The following is a 20,286-nucleotide window of genomic DNA, read 5'->3' as shown; positions in this document are numbered from 1 at the left end:
CTACATTCACCAAACGGTAGTAGCTACGACTGCTGACAACGGTTTTTTTATTTCATAGGAGAACAGTTAATCGACGCGATAAATAATTAATGCCATTTTAAACTAGGAAAGGACGAGAAGCTAACAGAGGAAAGTACGGCAACAGCAGCAAAGTGATGAAAGATCATTACAGCAAACTGAAAATGAAAGAGTTGTCTCTGTAATTGTTCCTCGGTTTGAAAATCTTTCTTGTCTCATAAATAGTTCAAAGACCTTTGTCAGAACCTGTCTCGCTTCTCCATTTTATTGTAGTTATACAAATGTAGCACTGAGGTAATAGCGATTTTTTTCGCCATCATTCAAAACTCTAAACTGTCCAGGGTTAGCCTGAAGTCTTTTAAAACAAGTATTCTAATTTACCATTGTTTTAAAATGTTCTTTTAAATCAAAGAATTATTCCAGTCAAAAAGAAAGAAAAAAACTATGGCAGTTACAAGACTCTAATACTTGAAATTTGTGGAAGCTACTCACGAGACAACAGAAAAATCGACCTCAAAAAACTCAAAAATAGTGAACCCACTCTGCCGACTTAGCAGGAAATGTACCCGAGCGTGACTGAACGACATCTGTTGAATCAATGCAAGTGGAAAAGACTATAACATATGACATAGGAAAATGTCGGAAATTCCAACCACCTTAAAGAAGAAAAATACTCCGTTTATTGGACAATTATGAACGGTAGCGACGGTCTTTCATTGTAGATTTAATTATCTCCAGAGCGTACTGACAAAGACGCACTTGAACTGAACATAAAAGAGAATATGACTGCATCGTCGAAATAACGTTGTTACTCGATTGTTCCAAATATCTATTAAACGAAGAACTAGTTCGTGCTTTTGGTTGTGCGTCTATGGACTTACGATGCACTTGGAAAGTTTGAAGAACACTTCAGAAGCTAGAGTTGCTCTCGGCTGAGCTCATAATTTTCAAGCGTAATTTCCGAATACTAACGCAACAATGGGAACACTACCACTGGAAGAAGATGACTTTTTCATCCCAAAAAAATGTTACAATTATATAATACCTACTGTTAAAAAAGTACTTATTAGGAAAAACGTACCAGAAGGCTTTGCCTTCTATGTGCAAACTGTGTCTTCCTCTTGTGGTAAACCGACTACACTGAAATGATGAACAAGATGTTAAAACATCCACGATACATTTTTGCCGAAAGAAAATTAATTATTTGGTAATTTGGGTCCATTTTACCTTGTCTGCTGTTTTGTTTTTTTGGAAGCGCGCGCTTCGGTCTCAAACTGAAAATTCCTGCTGCACGATAACTTTTCTTTCTGTGGAGATAAAAGTAGACAACTCACAGTTTGTTTAATTAAAAACACGCAAAGGCCAACTTGATTAATAATTAATGATATTTTACTTGTTGAACCTAAGAAGGAAGAGAGCCTAACGGTAGATTCCTCTTTAGCAGCATAGTGATTGATTAAAGAAATTTAGTTCTTGTTCGTCTTAAAATTTCTTTGCTTACATATTGTCCAAAGAACTAAAGAAAACTTAGTGTTTTACACCTTGTCCCCGCGCCTGTCTCAATTCTGGGCTTTACTGTATTTTTATAAGGCTATTATTTACTCACTACTGTTTTAAACTGTCATACCGTCAAATTAACCCAACCAAACAATATTCTTAGATGTCATTTCTAAAATTCTAACATTGTAAACTGTCAAAGATTAGCCCAAACAAGACAATTCTCGCAGACGTAATTTCTAAAATGTTTAATGTTTCATTTTCAAACTTATCGTAGTTTTTGAATGTTGCCTCAAAAAATTAGTCTTTGTTACAACATAGGCAATATATGAATGTAATGTCAGCACTGTGTAGAAAGAGCCTGTGAGATAGTAAGGAAAACAATTGACTTGTCCAGAACGTAAGACTGTATGCTCTAAGGTACATACAATTATGCACACTGATGCAAGAGAAGATGGAATAAACTTCCGAGGAAAATACGAGAGAATTTGGCTTGAACTAACTGATGACGGCTTAATGGCAGAATTTTATAAGGCTTTTTGGAATATTGTAAGTAATCTAATGGTTGAAACTTTAAATTATTCTTACGATCATGGAGAATTGTTGAACTCACAGAAGCGTGCTATCATTACACTTATTGAAAAAAAAAAGAGATAGAATATCGTTCGTTATATCGAGGACTTCGTTAAATAGACGTTCGCTAAATCGAGGTTCCACTGTATAAACTTCTCAACAGCTGTCTTGCCACGAATGTCCTCCTTAGCAAAATTGGGATAATTCCATCTCCAGCTCGCTCTTTTTGTGGATAGCAGACGAATCTCTTGAACATCTTTTTGTAACTTGCCATTACACCAAGAAATTCTGGGCAGAAGTTATAAAACGGATGAGCAACCTAGATATTGAAATTGAACCTCTTTCTAATAAAGACATAATGAAGGTATAATGGATTGTAAAAGAGATTTATTTGTAAACGGTGGGGCCAAAAAAACAGAAAATGGGGCATTTGGGCTATTTTGGTATTCTTTGTTTATTTCTTCACCAAACTTGGCGCATGAGCTTGCGTTCTTGTCCCGATTGTCTCGACATCAAGACCGACACAAAATCTTAAATGATGACGTCACAAATATCCTTGATACTGTATAAATTTGCGTCCCCCTTGGGAAACCTACCAAGCCATACTTTTTCTCAGAAATCGAAACCCTTGTCAAATTTTTTTCAGCTCTTTTCTGGGAAAGCTAATATTTTGCTGAGATATAATGCTTAGAGTGGCCAAAAATCGTATGATTTTAGAATTTTAGTTTTGTGTTTTATAGCGATATTATAAAAGATCAAAGAATTGATAACGTCACATTTTATGACGTCACAAACACAGTTTTGCGGCTTTATCAGTGACAAGAAAATCTTCCATTGTGACTTTTTGTATTACATTTGTTCTTATCGTCTGGGAAGCCCCATCTGCACTATAACTGGACATAGTGGCACCAAAACAACAACTCTAACTTACAAATATTTCGCACGGGGGAACTTCTTTCCTGGGCAAACTCAAACTTCAAACTTCGAAAAGTCATATCTCAGCTAGTTTTTGTGATATGGACAAACGGTTTGCGGCACTGAACTTGTCTTGATGATTACCTTCGAACACGGGCAAAAACGTTTCCAAATTAGTAAACTGAATTTACGAGTTTGGTATGAAGTCATTAATTGTGACGTCATAACTTGAAACTTTCTGTAACATTTAAAATCAAAATTATTGGTCAATGTCCCATACCTCCTTGCCAAGTTTCGTGGACAAATCCTCAAAACTCATAAAATTATTGCAAAACACACGTTTACATGCCCCATTTTAGGGGTGGTTTGGCCCCACCGAAATTTTGTTGATTGCGAAAAAATATATTTATTCCTGCAGATGTAATAAAACCAAACCATCCATTATAGTATTAAACGCTAGGATTAAGACGATTCACCGACTTGAAATGATGGTCACCAAATCTTGTAACAAGTTGCCCATCCATCTTAAAAAAATGGGGCAAGAATATTGAAAACCAATGCAATTATAATGTTGTACTGCGCTAGCTTGTCGTTATAATGTTAAAAAAGAGTGTGTGTAATATATATCTGTAAAGAGGTCCACTGTGTATTATATGTGTATGTATTTGTAAGTGAGTATTGTAACTTCTAAGATGAAATAAAATAATAATAATGATAATAATAATAATAATAATAATAATAATAATAATAAAACTGCTCTTCATGTAGTTGAAGATTAGTGATCATTTCCAGATTTCTTTCGCGGAATAAAATCATTCATTTATCATGCTATCCGGTACGTTTTCTTTGGCATTTCTTTAACACTGATGCTTGCCACTTCAACGGTCGTATTAAATAGTCGTTATCAGACAATAAATGACAAGGACAGAGAAAAGGATCCGTGTACCTTGCACCTACACCTGACAAATACCTGGGAATAAGAGCTTATTTTCACATTCTATTAACCCATACACTACAAATAAATTGTTGAAATGCTTTTCCCGATGCCTTCTGCAAAGAGGAAACTCCATCTTTTTCAAGCGTTAAGTCAGAATACTTAGGGACAATCAGTTAATATGAAACAATGCCTCTGGAAACATTATATATAACTCTGAATCGAATGTAATCAAGATTACATTTTTCACCAAAATTATGCAATACATGGAAGGGCTTACCAGAGGGGCACGTCTTGCTTGGGCAAACTGCGACTTCCTCTTGTAGTAAACACTGAAAACTAAGCTAGGACTGGTAAGAAACTGCTACATATACTGTTAAGACATCAACCATACATTTCGCATAGCAGAAAATTGAGTATTTCATAATTTGGGCTCATTTTACCTGTTTTGTTGTGTTTTTGAATCTACGGCCAGAGGGCCGTAGATTCTGTGTCATCGAGCGTGTCCGTTAACCAAAATCGTGTAACAAAAGAATATTCGTGCTTAATCAAACCTCGGATGTGCGAAGATCGCTTCCCGGTTAATGCCTGAATGACCGACTGTACGATTGAGAGGAACAAAATACGTGAAGATTAGTCACGATTGATTTGTCGGTAGACGTTCGGTTAGTCAAACCTGTCAATGTTCGTAAGAGGGAGTTGCTTGGCAAAACGGAGGAAAAAAAAAATGCGAATTTACTAGCAGAAGCACAGCGTTTACGGAGCATTGTCAATGACTACGATCTCTAACCGCTGACCGTACGTATGACATTGCAGAATCGTTTTCCCACGCTCTTTGCTCCAGGTTATCTGTGATGTTATTGCGGGACCTGGAGAAAGAAATTTTAATGCCGTATCCCATAAACCAACGCGTGCAGCAATTAAATCTGTTTTCGAATCATGGCGGCTGGTCGACGGGATGCGAGTTCGATGTAGTAAAATACTTTCGCCGTCAACAAGTGGGAAGACTTGTCATTGGGTAGTTTGTACAATGCAGTTATTGCCAAGAAGAGAAACTCTGCGTTGTTGAATGCTTTGACAGCTTTTAGCGAGGAGCGTTGCAGACAGTCCAAACGTAAGCTCGATGTTCTCCTGCGTTGTATGAAGTTAGCTTTTTTATTTCTTTGTTATGTACTGGACATTGGCTTTATCAACAGAAAATGTTACTCGCATTACCGAAAGCCAGGAGAAAGCTGTTATTGGTTTTTGGGAATGGTGTGTTTGTCTTAATTTTATTTTGTTTATGAGTGCTGATTTTAAAGAAGTTTTGATGGAGCCTTCGTTGCTCTCTCGAAGTCAGTTTCATTGTCGCGGGTGGCACAATTTTTACGCGCTTTTTGACGAGGCGACATCCAACATTTAATGTACTTACATATTGTTTCTTTTGCCGACTAATTGTTTGTATTGTGGCTTTTTATTATTTGTTTGGATGTCTTGTCAAGCCAAGGGAAATGTGTGTAACGCCGTGTCAGTAATTCGTCTTCATTGCCCATTTCAAAACTGTGGTAAATTTTACAAAAACATCTTCGTCTTTATCCGAAGCACAAACCCGGTTGCTTGCCAATCTCCCGGAAACGGGTTTCATTAAGACAATGGGTAGAAAAATTTCTAGACGACGAGAGTAACCCTTATTCAAGGAAGCAAAGGGTCAGCAAGCTGCTGAACTGTATGAACGATGAAGAACTTGTGGATTTAGTTTTACCAAGGATTGCCAAAATTGTGTCACCCGTTGACTTTTTACTCCACAGAACTGATGGAACTCGCGATTTTCACAGCAAATTATGCAAGTCCAGAAATGAACTGTTCCTGCGCTACCCAGAACTTCAAGCACTGTTTTGTCCAGAGCCCTCACCAAGCACTGGTTCCTACAACCAGAGGCAAGTGTTCACTGAAATAGTTTCAAAAAACAAACCTTATTCTTGCGACTGGCTCCTCGAAATTGACAATGGTTCTTTTTTCGAGAATGTTGTTATGCCAGGAGCCCATTATGCCTTGTTTTTAGAAAACAGCACTCGGCATTTATGGAATTTTCTTGTCGAATTGTGGGGTCACTTACGATTGGTCAAAAAGAAACACAAGATGTACTGAGAAACAAGTGGGGGAAAATATTGGAAGGGCCCATTGGCATCAATCCAATTTTAAGCAAGGATGAGATTTTTGGTCATCTGAATGACACTCACCAAGAATTACGGAAACAACTTGGTCTAGAATTCAGTGAATTTGGAGAAGTGGTTGTAGGTCATGTTGACATTGAAAAGTACATTGTCATTGTTTCTTACCCAACCTGGTACTCAGAGTGTAATCAATACACCCAATAATTGTCTGACTTTAATGGATTACACAGATGGCTTTTCTTGACTAAAATGGTCTCGTCATCTGACAGGAGAAACCAGTGTAAGAGTGAAACTAATCGAGCCTTGCAATTTACTTAGCATGGCTTTGACTGTTGCCCTTTGGTTGGGGAATGATGACTATGAGACAACAAAAAAATGTGGTCATACTTTTTACAAACAACTTAAAGAACTATAAACAATTAAACACCCACTGACTGGGCAAGAAATAAAAACTATTAGACGCACATGTGGGGATGGTAAGGAGAGAAGATTATCTACTGGCAGTTCATCTGCCAAATCCACTCATCCAATCCCAGAAGCCCTAGACCACCAGAGCCAACTGTAGCTGTACCTTTAATATTTTAAATTAGGTCAATGAAACGGATTTCTTGTTGTTATTTAATACTGTATTTTTTCCTTCAATTTAATTAATTAATTTCTTATTTCGTATGTTTTTGTAATTCGGCTATTAAGGGATGGCACGCCTAGATTAGCCTTTGCTAGTTGCGGGCATGCCCTTTTTTTGTAAAATATAATTTGAAAATAATATAGTGTATAGAGTGTGTATAGAGTGTGTCCAGAAACACAGTTTCAGATGCAGAGAGTTGCCAGAACACTTTGAGACTGAACTGTGTGGAAAAAACCCCACCAAAGAAAAGCACGGAGAGTTCGCCAAACAAAATCTTGGGAACACTGGGCGTAAAAATTTGAATGGTAGACCCTTTCTGAGTACTACCCTGGTACTGCTCACCTTGACCTTCGGTCAGCTGAAACGCTATGTTTGCGAATTGCAAAAATTGGAGCAGGTAAAATGTGCCGATTCAAACTAGTTTACACTGACAGTGATTGTATTGTGCAGGGAAATATCCACATCTTCTCCAGAGAAGGTTTTTTGGTTTAAACCCACCAAGGCACCAGAAATTTTTCTTTAGCTTTACTTTCCTTGACACAATGGAGGTAGGGATCTGTAGGGTGGTTATGGATATTTCTTAGAACTACACAATAAGAGTAACAAAAGCCAAAGTATAAAGTGCCATTTTGAAATATCACCAAAGTACTTTTAAAATTAGGAATAATGTGCATGTCTTTCACAAGTTTGCTCCCTTTTTGGGATACTTAAAAATAAAAAAAAACAGGGCTACCGGTACACTAAAAGTCCTGTATAATTATGAAAACCTACATTTTACATAAATGGGGTATAACAGAATTTTTACAGTTTAAGAAAGTGGTGATGTGTTGCACAACCCTGCATACACATTTGCAAAAGGAGGGCTGAAGTCTATTCATTTCATTTTTTGATCCTTTTTATGTTATAGCTGTTCTCGGTAGTGACCAGCAGTTCTGGTCTGCACTTAAAACCGGATTGGCCAAGTCTGTCCATCTTGATGAGAAGTCGATCAAGTTTGACGGATTACGGTAGGACTGATGCGTCAAAGAGAGCCAAAATTCAGCCAATGGAAAAAGCGCTAGCTGCTACTAAAAATTCCACCCTTGAAGCGACCAGCCGATGGAGGCCTACAGGAAACTTCCCCACCTAGTTTGCACGTCCATGGAAATCCCGAGGAAAGATATCCGGTCCTGAAAGATCCGACTCTCGTCAGAGTCGGTCGACAGCTAGCTTGTTTAGATCTGTTAACAACACTTCCACCGCAGAATAAAACTGAGTACTCCGTCAAAATTTACTCACTGATTGAATGTAAATCAGGAGCCGTAATCGGGGACGGAGACCGTAAGTCTTGGGATCCGCGCGCACCTATGATATGGGACAATTTTTCTATTTTAAGGGCCCATTAACCGATCTTTTCGAGCCGTTGCTAAGGAAAATTTATTCTCATATAACCTCATCATTTTTAGTTACTTTAGCGTTATTTCATGTGTTTTAACTTTTTCATGATCAGTAATACTAGTGATGACGTCATCAGGCCACGCCCACTGTCATTTGACTAATACTGGAAAAATGCAAAGGCTCCCAGGCAAATTACTTTATCGGGATTTTTTTCATTGAATTAATATTTTAATTTAAATCCTCATTACGCCATGCATAGATTTTGTTTCATTTCTAAACGGTCAGATTTTGAGAGAATTTCAAAATATAAAAAAATTCGTAATTTTCTGAAAAAAGCATGATTTCGAAAAAGGAATACATAACTATGTTTCCAACGTTGGTTTTAATCGAAATACGTCACAAAAGGCTGGAGTTAATGAAAAACCGCGTTTCCTTTAGCATTTGAAGAAACCGGAAGTGCGCTCGATATATATTGGAAGTTACCCTATCAGCGCGTGCGCAATTTACACTACCAGTGCACTTCGGTAAGATCAAACAAAGCCACACGGAGTTAGTTTTTCTCTTTCTATTGGTCTTGTTTTTCTGTCTTTCTCTTATTTTGTCTTTGCTTACACTTTTTTTACTTTGCATTTTGTGAAACACAAAGAAAAACATCTAAAATGTTAGCGAATTTGGAAGTTATTGAGTTGTTTTTATTTTCCGTGCTCAGGCTGACGTAAGTAACCGGAAGTAAAAATTCACCTCCTTAGCAACGCGCGCGAGCGCGCGCATAAATCGGTTAATGGGCCCTTGAGAACAAATTGCGCCATCCTGACGTCATATATCCGCGCGGATCCACGCACATGTCGGGGGCTCCCGCGTGGATGTTGTCACGTTGCGTGATCAAATGGTGAGAGTTGAGAGATTCTCTTGCATATTTTTCACAGCGATGGCAGGGAATAAGGCAGAGACTTAGAACCAGGGCGCTTGTATGTAGTTTTATGCTCTGAGCTAACAAAAAAGGTGGGTTTTACAGGGTCGAAAACAAGACTTCAATCTCGCGCTGGGAATGAATAATAAGATCTGCTCGCGCTAGTTGCAAGCTTACGCGCTTGCTTTTGCGTTTGTTCTGACTTAAGAATATAGCAAGAAACTGAATCTCTACTATGGTATCGAGTTAATTTGTGAGTTTCTCAGACAATGCTTAATCATAACCAAAACCTGTTTTGATGGTTTCTTGTTGTTTCTGCTTGTTTGGCGAGTTTGCAAAAGCTTTTGAAAGGAAAGTCTGACGCGCACAAGTAGTCATTTGCATAGTGGAGGTCGTGCACTTTCAAGTCCGAGTCGGTGTTTTCAACTGTCAACAAATCTTGACAAAGATTTCTTTCGTTATCTTTTGTGCTGAAATGCTGCAACAAATTTCACGAACCGGCGCAAAACGGCTACTAACATCATGTGTGTTTCTTCAACAGAGTGAAATTTTACACTGCGAAAATGAAAATAGACAAGGAGTTTTGATAACTCGATCAACAAAATCGAAATCGTTATTTGAAGTTGATTAAAGAGAGCGTCATCGTAACTTTGCTGATTATTTCTGCTTTATTCACATATTTTCAGCTTAGCTTTTAACATGTTCTCAAACATTTATCAATCTTAAACACGTTTAAAAACTATAGAGTTATTATGTGAAGTTTATGTGAAATAATTCATATATGAACTGCGGTTGTAGATGAGAGTGAAGAATGATCATCGCAGTTAATTTTCCAATTTAAGCAATTGGAAAGAAGAAGCCTGAAAAAAAAAAAAAAAATAATCAGGGCTTCAACGGGAAGCTTAAATTGGAAAATTAACTGCGATGATCATTCTTCACTCTTATAGAGTTATTATTTGAGCTCGATGTTCGTTTTCACACGAAAGTGCGGCAGAAGTACAATTTGACTGACTGTACAAAATACACATCGGCGGGCGCTCTCATTCATCGACAACAGATAATTTACTGGATTTTTACACAAATATACTGAGCAGTATCTACGGACGTAAAGTTATTGGGCCTTGATGAAACATCAAGCGTTGCTTACAATTCAGGCGAAACTCAAACTAGCAATTATTTTGTTTTACTTTTCGGTCGCGATAGACTGGCAAATTCCTCGCAAGCGTGTGGCAAGAGGAGCTAGGAAACTATGAAGTCTTGAAACTCTGCTATATTTAAATGTATCCAGCTAGTTTTTTGCTGTGTCATGGAAAAGCTGTTAATCCTCAACATATGTAAAATTTAAAGTGGAGTAATATACAGCTCATGTAAAAGAAGCATCGGAGCACAACTTGGTCAGCGATATATATAAGCTTAAAGCGGAACATACCTAAATTCGACACTGTCTTACTTCACTCAAACTTGAGCAGCTTACGACGAAAAGACTTACGCAAAATTCAAACAGACGTAAACGCGTTGAGTTGTGGGCCAAAAACATGATAAATTTCGGGAATTTCGCACGCCATTTTCCCCGCGCGACATCCGCAAAAATGCTCGCAGCATGTACGCGCGTGTGCCGCTGGCGATGGCGCAATTTGTGCTAAAAATAGAAAAATTATCCCATATCATGGGGAGAGCCCCAATACTAGAAATGGCGCGCACTTACGGTCTCCGTCCCCGATTATGGCTCCTGATATAAATTCAACACTCTTCTACAGGAAAGAATCGAGCGCTGACGAAATCCGAAAGAATTATACCAGGATTCGACCCACAGAAGACATCCTAGTAAGTAAGACTTAGACCTTTCACTTTCAGTCTAATTTAGAATAAATATCTCTCTTCCGTGGAACGACTTCTTTGTTGCAAACCTTCCCGCATGGCCCGCGTTGGTTTATGGGATACGGCATTAAAATTTCTTTCCCCAGGTTTCCGCAATGACGTCACAGATCTCTTGGAAGTGACGCGAATTGGTGAGTAGACAAAGTTTTCCATTTTTTCTGATATAACCAGGTACAGCTATCAGCGAATGTGCCAAAACATTGTTCTCGAATGATCTTTCATGATTTTGAGGGGTTTTCGAAAGGTTTTAATTGGAAATACGATTGTTACGTGCCTTCAAAGCAGCTATCGAGCAAATAAAATGCACATTTGCAAATTGATGTTTATTTCATGTTTTCATGCAACCCGGAACTCAACGTAATGGTTGTTTTATTATAAATATTTGTTTCAGCTACAGGCAGGATCGATTCTAAAGCGCTCTGCTAACAAAAAGCTATGTGAACCAGGTCGATACAAAGATCGTTCACATAAATTCTTCATACGGAAATTCTGGATTCTTTCAATATTAAATACCGACAGATCAGGAAGGTTTGCTTTACACATATAAACAAGAGTAAGTTCCGTGTCGTCTGTTCACCATCGTTTCAGCTTAACCGGATAATATTTCAATACTATCTCAAAGGGATTTCAACGGTTTTATGAAAAGCTTTTATAAAGCTAGAGTTATTGCGCGTCGCCGTCCTATTCGAAAATTACACAACTTAAAGCATTTTGTCTTTGGCGACACGGTACGCGAAAGTTTCCCGCGTCCACTGCCGTTCCCGTCTTGGTCTACCTGTCCTCGCATTGTATAAAGGTCCCTAATGTTGCTTGTGATGCAGAGGACATTTATGCCATGCACTCAAATTTTAAAACAATATTTCGCAATGTAGAACAGAATCTGCGATCAGGCCGGTTACATCACTGGGCGACCCAAATGACACAGAATCACGAATTCTCTGTTCGCGTAATTCATTCCTCTCAAGGAAACTCGAATCCCTTTCGAGGGATTATTCAACCCTTTCGAGGGATTATTCATCCCTTTCGAGATATTTCAAGGGATGAACTATGGATTGTCAAGCTTGCTCATGAAGAAGAGTCTTTTTTTACTCGATTTTTTTTAAACAAAATTTGAACAAGAAAAGTGTTGGTCTTCTGGTACGAATCATAAATGTTATCCAGAATTTTTGTCCGAGTTCAGTTTGATAAGAAGAACTACATCTTGTCAGAAAAGAAGTTTTTGTTATCTGGAGACATTGAATTAAACCCAGGTCCTGCAAAGATTCCTAATCGACTTACCTTCGGCCGTGTATTCATGTGCTCATCGAGCAACTATTTCTTTTTTCTTGGGAGCAAACGCTTCAGTCTCAACCTGTAAAGTTCTGCTGCAGGATAAACTCGGAAGTGGACGAGAGACAGTTTGTTTAATTTGACTGAAGCACACGTTCCTGATGAATAATTAACGATATCTTCCTTGTTTAAACATAACAAGCAAAACAGCTTAACTGTAGATCCACTTTAGCAGAAAAGAAATTGTTTAAAGTTATGTACTTCCAGCAGGGAACTGAAGGAATTTCAGATGTTTTACAGCTGGTACCAGAGCCTGCCTTAATTTTGGGCTTTACTGTATTGTTAGAGACTATTATTTACTCACTACTGCTCTAAACTGACAACCGTCGAATTAACCCACGTAAAAGAGTATTCTTTTATGACATTTCTAAAATGTATTATAACTGTCAAGCTAGGTTATTCCAAACTAGTCAATTTTCTTAGACGTAATTTCTAAAATGTAAAATGTTTTAATATTCATCTCCATTTTTAAGCTTTTGGTAATTTTTCAATGTTCTTTCAAACAGTTCAGTTTTTGTTACTCATCAAGTCACAATTAACTTAGTTGATGATGCAGAATAAGTCAGCAATGCATATTTGCAATGCATAATCGAAATGCGTACAGCATCAAGGGATAGCGCAAAACAAGTCAACTTTCTTCAGGGTTGTAATTTCTAAACAAATGTTTTAACACGCATTTTCATTTTCAAATTTATCGTAGCCCAGGAAAGTTCGAGAGAATGGCTTGAACCAGCTTTATAGCTTTAAAATTGAATATTTTGAAACTATTCCATACATTAGACTCACAAGAACACGTTTGTAGTGTACAGATTATTCTTTCCTATTTTTGTTGTTTCAATTTATAATTACTTACTATCTTTTTACTATCTTTTTGTAATCTCATAAATATTTTCTTTCATTTCAATTCTTTTAAGAAGAGCGGGAGTCAAAACTTTTTGGGTCTAGAACCCGGGCATTCAAAGGATCAAAAAATGGTGTGCTGTCACACTTTGCAATAATCATCGCAGCTTGTAATTCTTGGCTCAATTTGTATGAAGACAAAGTGACCGCATGGTTAGTGGAATCTGGATCGAGGGGTCTGGGTTCGAGCCGTGGTTGGGGCCGTTGTGCTCACGGTGCTTCTCTCCACCCAGGAGAGTAAATGGGTATCGGCAAATTAAATCCCAGTTGGGGTTAACCTACTCTCGACTAGCCTCCTATCCTGGATCAGAAATTCTCTTCTCGCTTCATGCAATAGAAACCTCGTGCGCTTTTTTATTTGACCAAAAATTCCGGTCGAATTTGAGGAAATTTCTATCGGCGAATGGAAGAGGGATTTCCTAAAGCTGCGGAAAAGATTACACCCTCGCAACGTATACCCAAACTTTGAAATTTTCTTACTGAGAATTCCTGTTCCAATATAATTTCCTCACGAAATTTCTGGGAATTTTGAGCTTGAAAGATTCGCATTTTGGAAATTCACCCTCCCTCCTCCCCTAAAAATTAAGTTCTCTATGGAAGTTCCTGAATATAAATTCACACCCTGGCGGTTGAAAAGGGTAAAAGCGTTTATTCTGGCTCGGTGAAGAACGTGTTATAGAGAGTTAATGAAATGCATTTAACATTTTAAATAAGCTTTTACAGTAGTAATGTCATACTAATATTGTACTGTAACTGTTTCGACTCTTTGGAATCGAGACGGTACGACAGTACATTTCCTTGTACCCAGGTATGCAAATGCGTCAAAAGAAAGAGAAACACCAGTTAGAATTCAGAGCGGAAAAACGTAATAAGCATGCGCGAGTTTTGGCTGCGCACCAGACTTCCAGGTTTGAAAAAAATGGCGGGAATAGACGTTTTTAGCTTGGGCGGTTTATTTTCCCATTACAGACCACGTGATATTCTCTAGAGAATCGTTCTTTTATCTATCTTGAAATTATTCATTCATACACATGCGACTATTTGAAAATTTGAAAGCAAGAATTCAAGAATATCATCACATGGCCTGAAATGGGACAACAAAACAACCAAGCTAAAAAGGTCTATTTCGTCGATCTTTCGCAATTTTCCAGGTAACAAGGAACATTTTAACGTCACTAATGAAAAGCTGGTGTATTTTTTTCGTGGGGAATCAATTTTTTCGGACAAAATCAACCTAAAGCCTTTATTTTTCCGCGGTATAGATAGTTTTCTCTTTCACGCAATTTAAAAAAAAAAAAAAAAAAAAAAAAGAATCAAAAACTATCTAATGGAAAAACCTAAGAAATTGTGATGCTACAGAAGATAACTAAATAAGACACTTTTCTAAGTTTTAGGCCTGTGCGTTTCTCCAAACTTCAGATATTCGTCGAAATGTTTCGCAGAAATTTACAGAGCCCAGTAAGAAAGCGCCATGTTGGCGTACATCCGTGGTACACCAATATGGCGGCCGGAAAATAGTGCAAACATCTGGACTTTACTTTGCCTTTCTAGGTGACTGATTACCAGTACTGAACAAACAAGCATTAACACAAGCACTTATCCTGATGTTCTAACTTCTAAAAAGGCTCAAAATCATGAGATAAGTATATATTTTTCACCAAACTCGATCGTAGCCTTGTGTCTCGCACTTCCATAACGCTGAAATTCAAAATGCTCTGGGACCCGTTTCTCGAAAGCCCCGGAAACTTTTCGGGTCCGCAAAGCCATTTTTAGTCCATCTGTTTCTAAAAACGGAGAAGTGTATACGCCCGAAACTTCTTGTATGAAGGGAACTTTTCTTCATCCTAAGAATATGTGAATAAAACAGCTCTGTAATCGTAAGGTTCGAGGTTTTGCTTTGGCTTTACGGGCCAGAAAAGTTTGCGGGGCTTTCGAGAAACGGGCCCCTGGTTTCCAAACGAAGCACGCTATTGAGCTGTAAAATTTAAACAAATATAAGTGTACTGCCCCTTATGCCTGATGAGGATAAAAACTTTGGTGGCTCTTTAGTTTTGGATTTCGGAAAGTGATGACGTCACGCGAAAACGATCTCTACAAGAAATTTCGGTGCGAAGACACATTTTTTTCCCACAAACACTCTTTACATATTGCATTCATATAAACAACCGATTGAATATATAAGCAAGAGAGCCCCTCAGCAGGCAGGGGGAGACTTGTTTCTTAACAGAGAAATGCCGAAAACGATTCACGCTTGCCCAAGTATAAATAAATGATTCGAACGACATCCGCCGCTCTTTCCAACCACTGCTACACCATGCAGCTTGCATTACTACCTGAGCCCGCAAGTAGAGTTAGGGATGCGCAGAAAGCTGCGCAGTACGTTTTTCCGCTCTGAATAGAAAATCAATGGATTTTCTCGCCCTGTGTGAAATAACCAGCTTCTTAATTGTCAAGTCAAGAATTAAGATGGTGCAGTAATTAATGGTGATATTTAGCTAAACAAATACAGCTATTTCAATATTAACGTTGACGAATTTAAGCCTCGATCTTAGGCGTCAAGGGCACAATTTAGTATGTGTAATAGTGTGAAGGTCACTTCTGCATCACCAAATATTAATGAATTATAACGACACGTACGGGGAACGCGATTCTTCAGACATGTAAGGAACACTACTGGTAGGTCACTCTAAAGTCTGGAAGATTTTCCCGGGGCAAAGCCGTGTAACAGTAATGAAAAATATGAGAGAGAAACGCCTCATGAAAGGAGAAAGAAATAACTCTGGCGCAAAAAAATACAAATTTTCAGATTTCCTCTACAACGATATGCGTGGATCAGTTTTCAGTGTTGTCACAGAGAGTTAATCCCGTACGGACCCGGCCAAACGATCGCAACATCTTCAACGCAACATATCGCAACATTGTTGGGCGCAACATGCTGCGTGGGTTTGGCCACCCTGTTGCGACGTGTTGCCACATTTTGGGTGTTTTAAAAAAATGGCTCAAGTTTGAAAATGGTCAAATTTGAGCCAACAACATTCAACGTGTCGAACCACGTCGCAACAGGGTGGCCAAACGCGCGGAAAATGTTGCGCCCAACAATACGGACAGAATACATTTTAAAAACGTGCGATATCACAGAGCGTAAAAAAATCATTTGAGACAATCTTGTTGTTCGTTTAATACTGAGTAGGACATAATTACAGGGTTATGTTAAACCAGTTAGTTAGCTGGACTACAAGTTTGAAGTTGGCTCTCATCCTTGTTCGAGAGTTTTCTCAGAGTTACCTAATTTTACTACATCTACAAAATCCAAAACTGCAAATTCCAATTCAGTCTCTAAGCACGTTTCCTTAATAAAGAATTCCTAAGAACTCCTCTATGCTTCGTGGGTAAATAACACAAACTACTTACACATATATTACATGGGTGACTTAGTTACTTGCATTAATTCAACGGTAAAGTTCAACAATTTCAAAACAATTGTGAAAGCCAAGCCAAAGTTAAGGGGACTGCATACATGTGTCCACCTTCCGGGGGGAACTTCTATATGAAAGGGGTGGGGATACTCGCCGTATCCCTCGGATTTTAGTTTCATTTAGGGTGGTCCAGACATAACTTGAATATTTTACTTATTTTAAAGGAATCTCTTAGAGTTTTAAACGACGAAATAAACAATTCAAAAGTCCGTGATAATGTTTTGATGTTGTTCATAGATCTGGGACGAAATGTTTAATGGATTTTCTTTCTTAAAACATTTCATAACCATAACAGTGTCTTTAGCATACTAGAATAGCTCTTGCTTTTGTGGTTGCTTAGAATGGAATCTTTAAGGGATAAAATAAGGCTTAGCTATGTCAGGATACAAACATCCTGGCCCAATTAACATGCGAGTCCTCCTCACCCTCCCCTGGAAAACAGCTGGTCTAGCTTCATATTTATAAAGAAAACTTGTGCTAACCGTATGGAAACACATTTATTTATAAAAGAGATTTGCATTACTGCAGTTCTATAGCTAATGTACATGCCAACATTTGATATTTTTGCTGAGTTCTGTACATCAAAGCTGTATGTGCGCATTTCTGGCTTCCAACCCTTGAACTTTTGGTAATGTGTTGTAAGGAATTTTTTTCTTAAAGTATACTGTTTAATTTCTCTCATCTTGATTAGCTTTCAAGTTATTCTGGGTTCTTGTTGTTGTTGGGTGAATTTACCTAATTTTCTGTTCTAATCATCGTTTTTCGTAACCAAGAGTTTTTTCTATTTCGGCTGACAGTAACAGTAACGGTAACTTTATTAATATACACGGTCGACCGCTATTAAGCGGCCACCCATAGAAAAATGGGAGGTACTGCTTAATGGGGGTTTGTGTACCTTTAATATTTTTCGCCATCGGGTTAATTTCTAGTGAACATGGAATCGCTTAAAACCAATTATGATAAAAGTGAGTTTGAATGTTTTTCCCACTTGTCACCTTCTATTTCGGATTCTTATCCGCCATCGCCTTTACCAAAAAAAATTAATTTACGTGTATTAAATTTTGAGTGGCTTAATAGGGGTAAAGCTGACAATAGAAAACACGCTCAGCGGGACGATCAAAAGGTGACCGCAGCCGCTTAATAGGGATGGCTGGTTAATAGGGGTTTATTTGCATTATTTTACGCGCAATAATTTCCGTTTAACAAGGGGTGACCGCTTAAGAAGTGGACTCTTAATAGAAGTTCGACTGTATACATAGCACATAATGTAGAAATTAAGTAGCAAAACATGGTTGACATAAGAGAGTAGAGCGACTTAACAATAATAGTCGAAAACGAAATGGGAGAAAAGGGTAATAAAATGGGTAATAAAGCGTGTGTTGTTGCTGTAAGGTAACTGTTGAACTCGCCATTCGTTTGGTATTCTTATAATAATCGTCTAATGTATTTTGTTGATGTAGTGAAAAGGCAAAAACATATAGCTCAAGCGAATGATTCATTCACAGTTCCTATAACGTTTGTCATGGAGTCTGTGGAAGTATAAACACCTATCTCCTGACACAACAAATGGAATTTCTCTTCTTCTTCGCAGTATCCTTGGACTATGCCGTCCAAATGTTTAAACAGATCTTTCTTGGTCTTCTGTAATCTCCTAAGTTGAGATTTAATGACATCGCTTCTGAATCGTACTTTACGTTCCTTGTTATTATAGTTCTGATTGCCATAGTTTGCTTGTTTCAGGTGTCCAACAATATTACTGGCTTTATCAAAGAACGACTCTCTGCTCGTGTTGCTTGGTTTCTCATTTCCTGATATCTGGATAATTTGTTTTCTGGCGTTTTTAATTGCTTGGCTGATTAAATCAAAGTTAATCGCCGTACCGTTCCTGGAATTCAGTTCTGGAGTTTTAATCTCTGTTTCACTCCACCTGGCTGATGATTCATTGACTTTCATTTGGTGTATACCATTGCTAATTGCATCAAAAAATACGTTGCGCTCTTGTGTACTCTTCCAATCGCATTCATCGACGAGCTCGTATAGTTTATTTTCATTAATGGCGTTCTTTGCCTCCAATAGGGCGTCGTTCATAAGAGCGATAAAGAAGTTCATTGATAGTATGGTTAGACTTAGCAACAGTAAGGCAGCAAAGATCCTGCCAAAGGTATCGTTGGCCTCTGCTAAGTCGTTAATAGGTCTCGCTTTCACTCGACCTAAAGTTAACTCGAGTTGAAAATACGTTGCTTTTAGAACCGACGAGTAGTACTCAGCTCCCTTTCCAAAGATCAGAATACCGAAGTGTAAGAAAGCAAGGAAGAAAATCAATAACACAACAACAAAAGATGAAAGAAGTCGCGCTGATGTCTCCAATGTTTTGGAAAACTCCGCAACATGCTGATTAAATCGAATAAGTCGTAAAAGTTTTGCAGTAACGATAAAAGTGAGAATCCCCAAAACAGCATTCTCAGCTTCAAGCCACGCAATAGCATCTTGGAAACTTACATTCGCGTAAACGTTTTCTTGTAATTTCCTGATTGCTGATGTGACTCTGTCCGATTGCACGATATACATAGCCACAGCTAGCACTGAGAAAAACACTTGACATAGTTCTACCAAGTTCCAGAAGGATTTAAAATACCGGAAACCCTGCTTGTAAAGCTTGTAACCCTCTCGCCCAAGGTACCACAGCACGAAGATGATAAATAGAAGAACACAGATCGAATAAAATTGCTGCGAAGCGGATTCAGTGGAGTACAAAGAGATAATATCAATTCTCATGAAAGGTGCAGTGTATCCCGAAGCCTCAATCTCGTAAAAATACGTCCCAATACCTAAAACATATACTGACGGGTTGAACGCGGAAAACTCCACAATAACAGCTCTGGTTTGTCTGTCCAGCCAGTCATTAGTTTTTAAATTCTCAATGATGCTAAAACCTGTTGCGTTCTCGTATCCTAAGTCAGCCACAAATCCTCCCCCAGGGTAAAATGAGAATTGTCCCCACTTGGGCACCGTGTCACTAACACCAGCATCTTGGTATCGCCAGGGCTTCGGGCAAAGTCGGAGTAGTTCGTGATGAGTCGTAGAGTTATCGATAGGCTTCCATCCCGGTTTATTGTAGGCTGTCTTATCTTCGTTTGCTTCCGAGTATCCATCATAACAAACTGGAAACATTCTCTTCATGAAATCCATGACGTCGCACGAGGCTGCAAATTTTAGGAAAAAAAGTTAGTAAGATAATTTGATATGAAATGGAGATAAAAATGCGTGCTCGTTATTTACAAGCTGTTCTCGTGTTCCCCCAAAATCCCGCGTGGGTTTATTGCGCCGGTAAACCCATATGTATGTAATGATGGGATCAATAATTATTGCTTACATTCGGTATCAGAATAGATACAAATAGCACATTCTGACTATGCTGTATTGGGTTTCGCAGCACATTCATGTCACCCGATCAGTGTTTTTGTTTCATTGATTCCATTCGTTTTGAGTAAGTAGTGTATCATTTTTTGTGTGCTTTGCTATACAAAAGTTGGTCGCTATTGACTAATCAGGTCGCACAGGTTATCCAAGCAACTTCTAGTTCTGCGAGAGTAAGTTTAAACTGAGAATGTTTTGGAAATGCCAACGCACACCTGTTTCGAGGTATTCAAGCCTTCCACGAGTGTTTCTTAATCTTAACATAACTCTAAAGAAAAATA

The 20,286-nt window shown here is 38.3% G+C and overlaps 2 protein-coding genes and 1 pseudogene across 2 annotated transcripts in view; 1 reads left to right on the top strand and 2 right to left on the bottom strand.

Moving 5' to 3' along the window:
* Positions 1 to 3,634, bottom strand: part of LOC145488704 (polycystin-1-like protein 2) — a 35,834-nt gene extending 32,200 nt beyond the window's left edge. Inside the window, exon 1 of the mRNA XM_081467626.1 lies at positions 1,100 to 3,634. The gene's annotated coding sequence lies outside the window, so the exon portion shown is untranslated. The remainder of the gene's footprint in view (positions 1 to 1,099) is intronic.
* The window catches only part of LOC145486923 (polycystin family receptor for egg jelly-like), a 231,845-nt gene that overhangs the window by 191,782 nt on the left and 19,777 nt on the right, over positions 1 to 20,286 (bottom strand). Inside the window, exon 16 of the mRNA XM_081465631.1 lies at positions 14,835 to 19,791. Coding sequence (XP_081321757.1) covers positions 18,071 to 19,791 — 1,721 coding nt within the window. The 3' untranslated portion in view covers positions 14,835 to 18,070. The remainder of the gene's footprint in view (positions 1 to 14,834; positions 19,792 to 20,286) is intronic.
* Positions 3,833 to 9,887, top strand: LOC145488703 (uncharacterized; annotated as a pseudogene).

The sequence above is a fragment of the Orbicella franksi genome, chromosome 5, assembly GCF_964199315.1.
Source record: "Orbicella franksi chromosome 5, jaOrbFran1.1, whole genome shotgun sequence".
Lineage (NCBI taxonomy): Eukaryota > Metazoa > Cnidaria > Anthozoa > Scleractinia > Merulinidae > Orbicella > Orbicella franksi.
The sequence above is the reverse complement of the archived record's forward strand: the minus strand, read 5'-3'. Positions and strand labels throughout refer to the sequence as shown.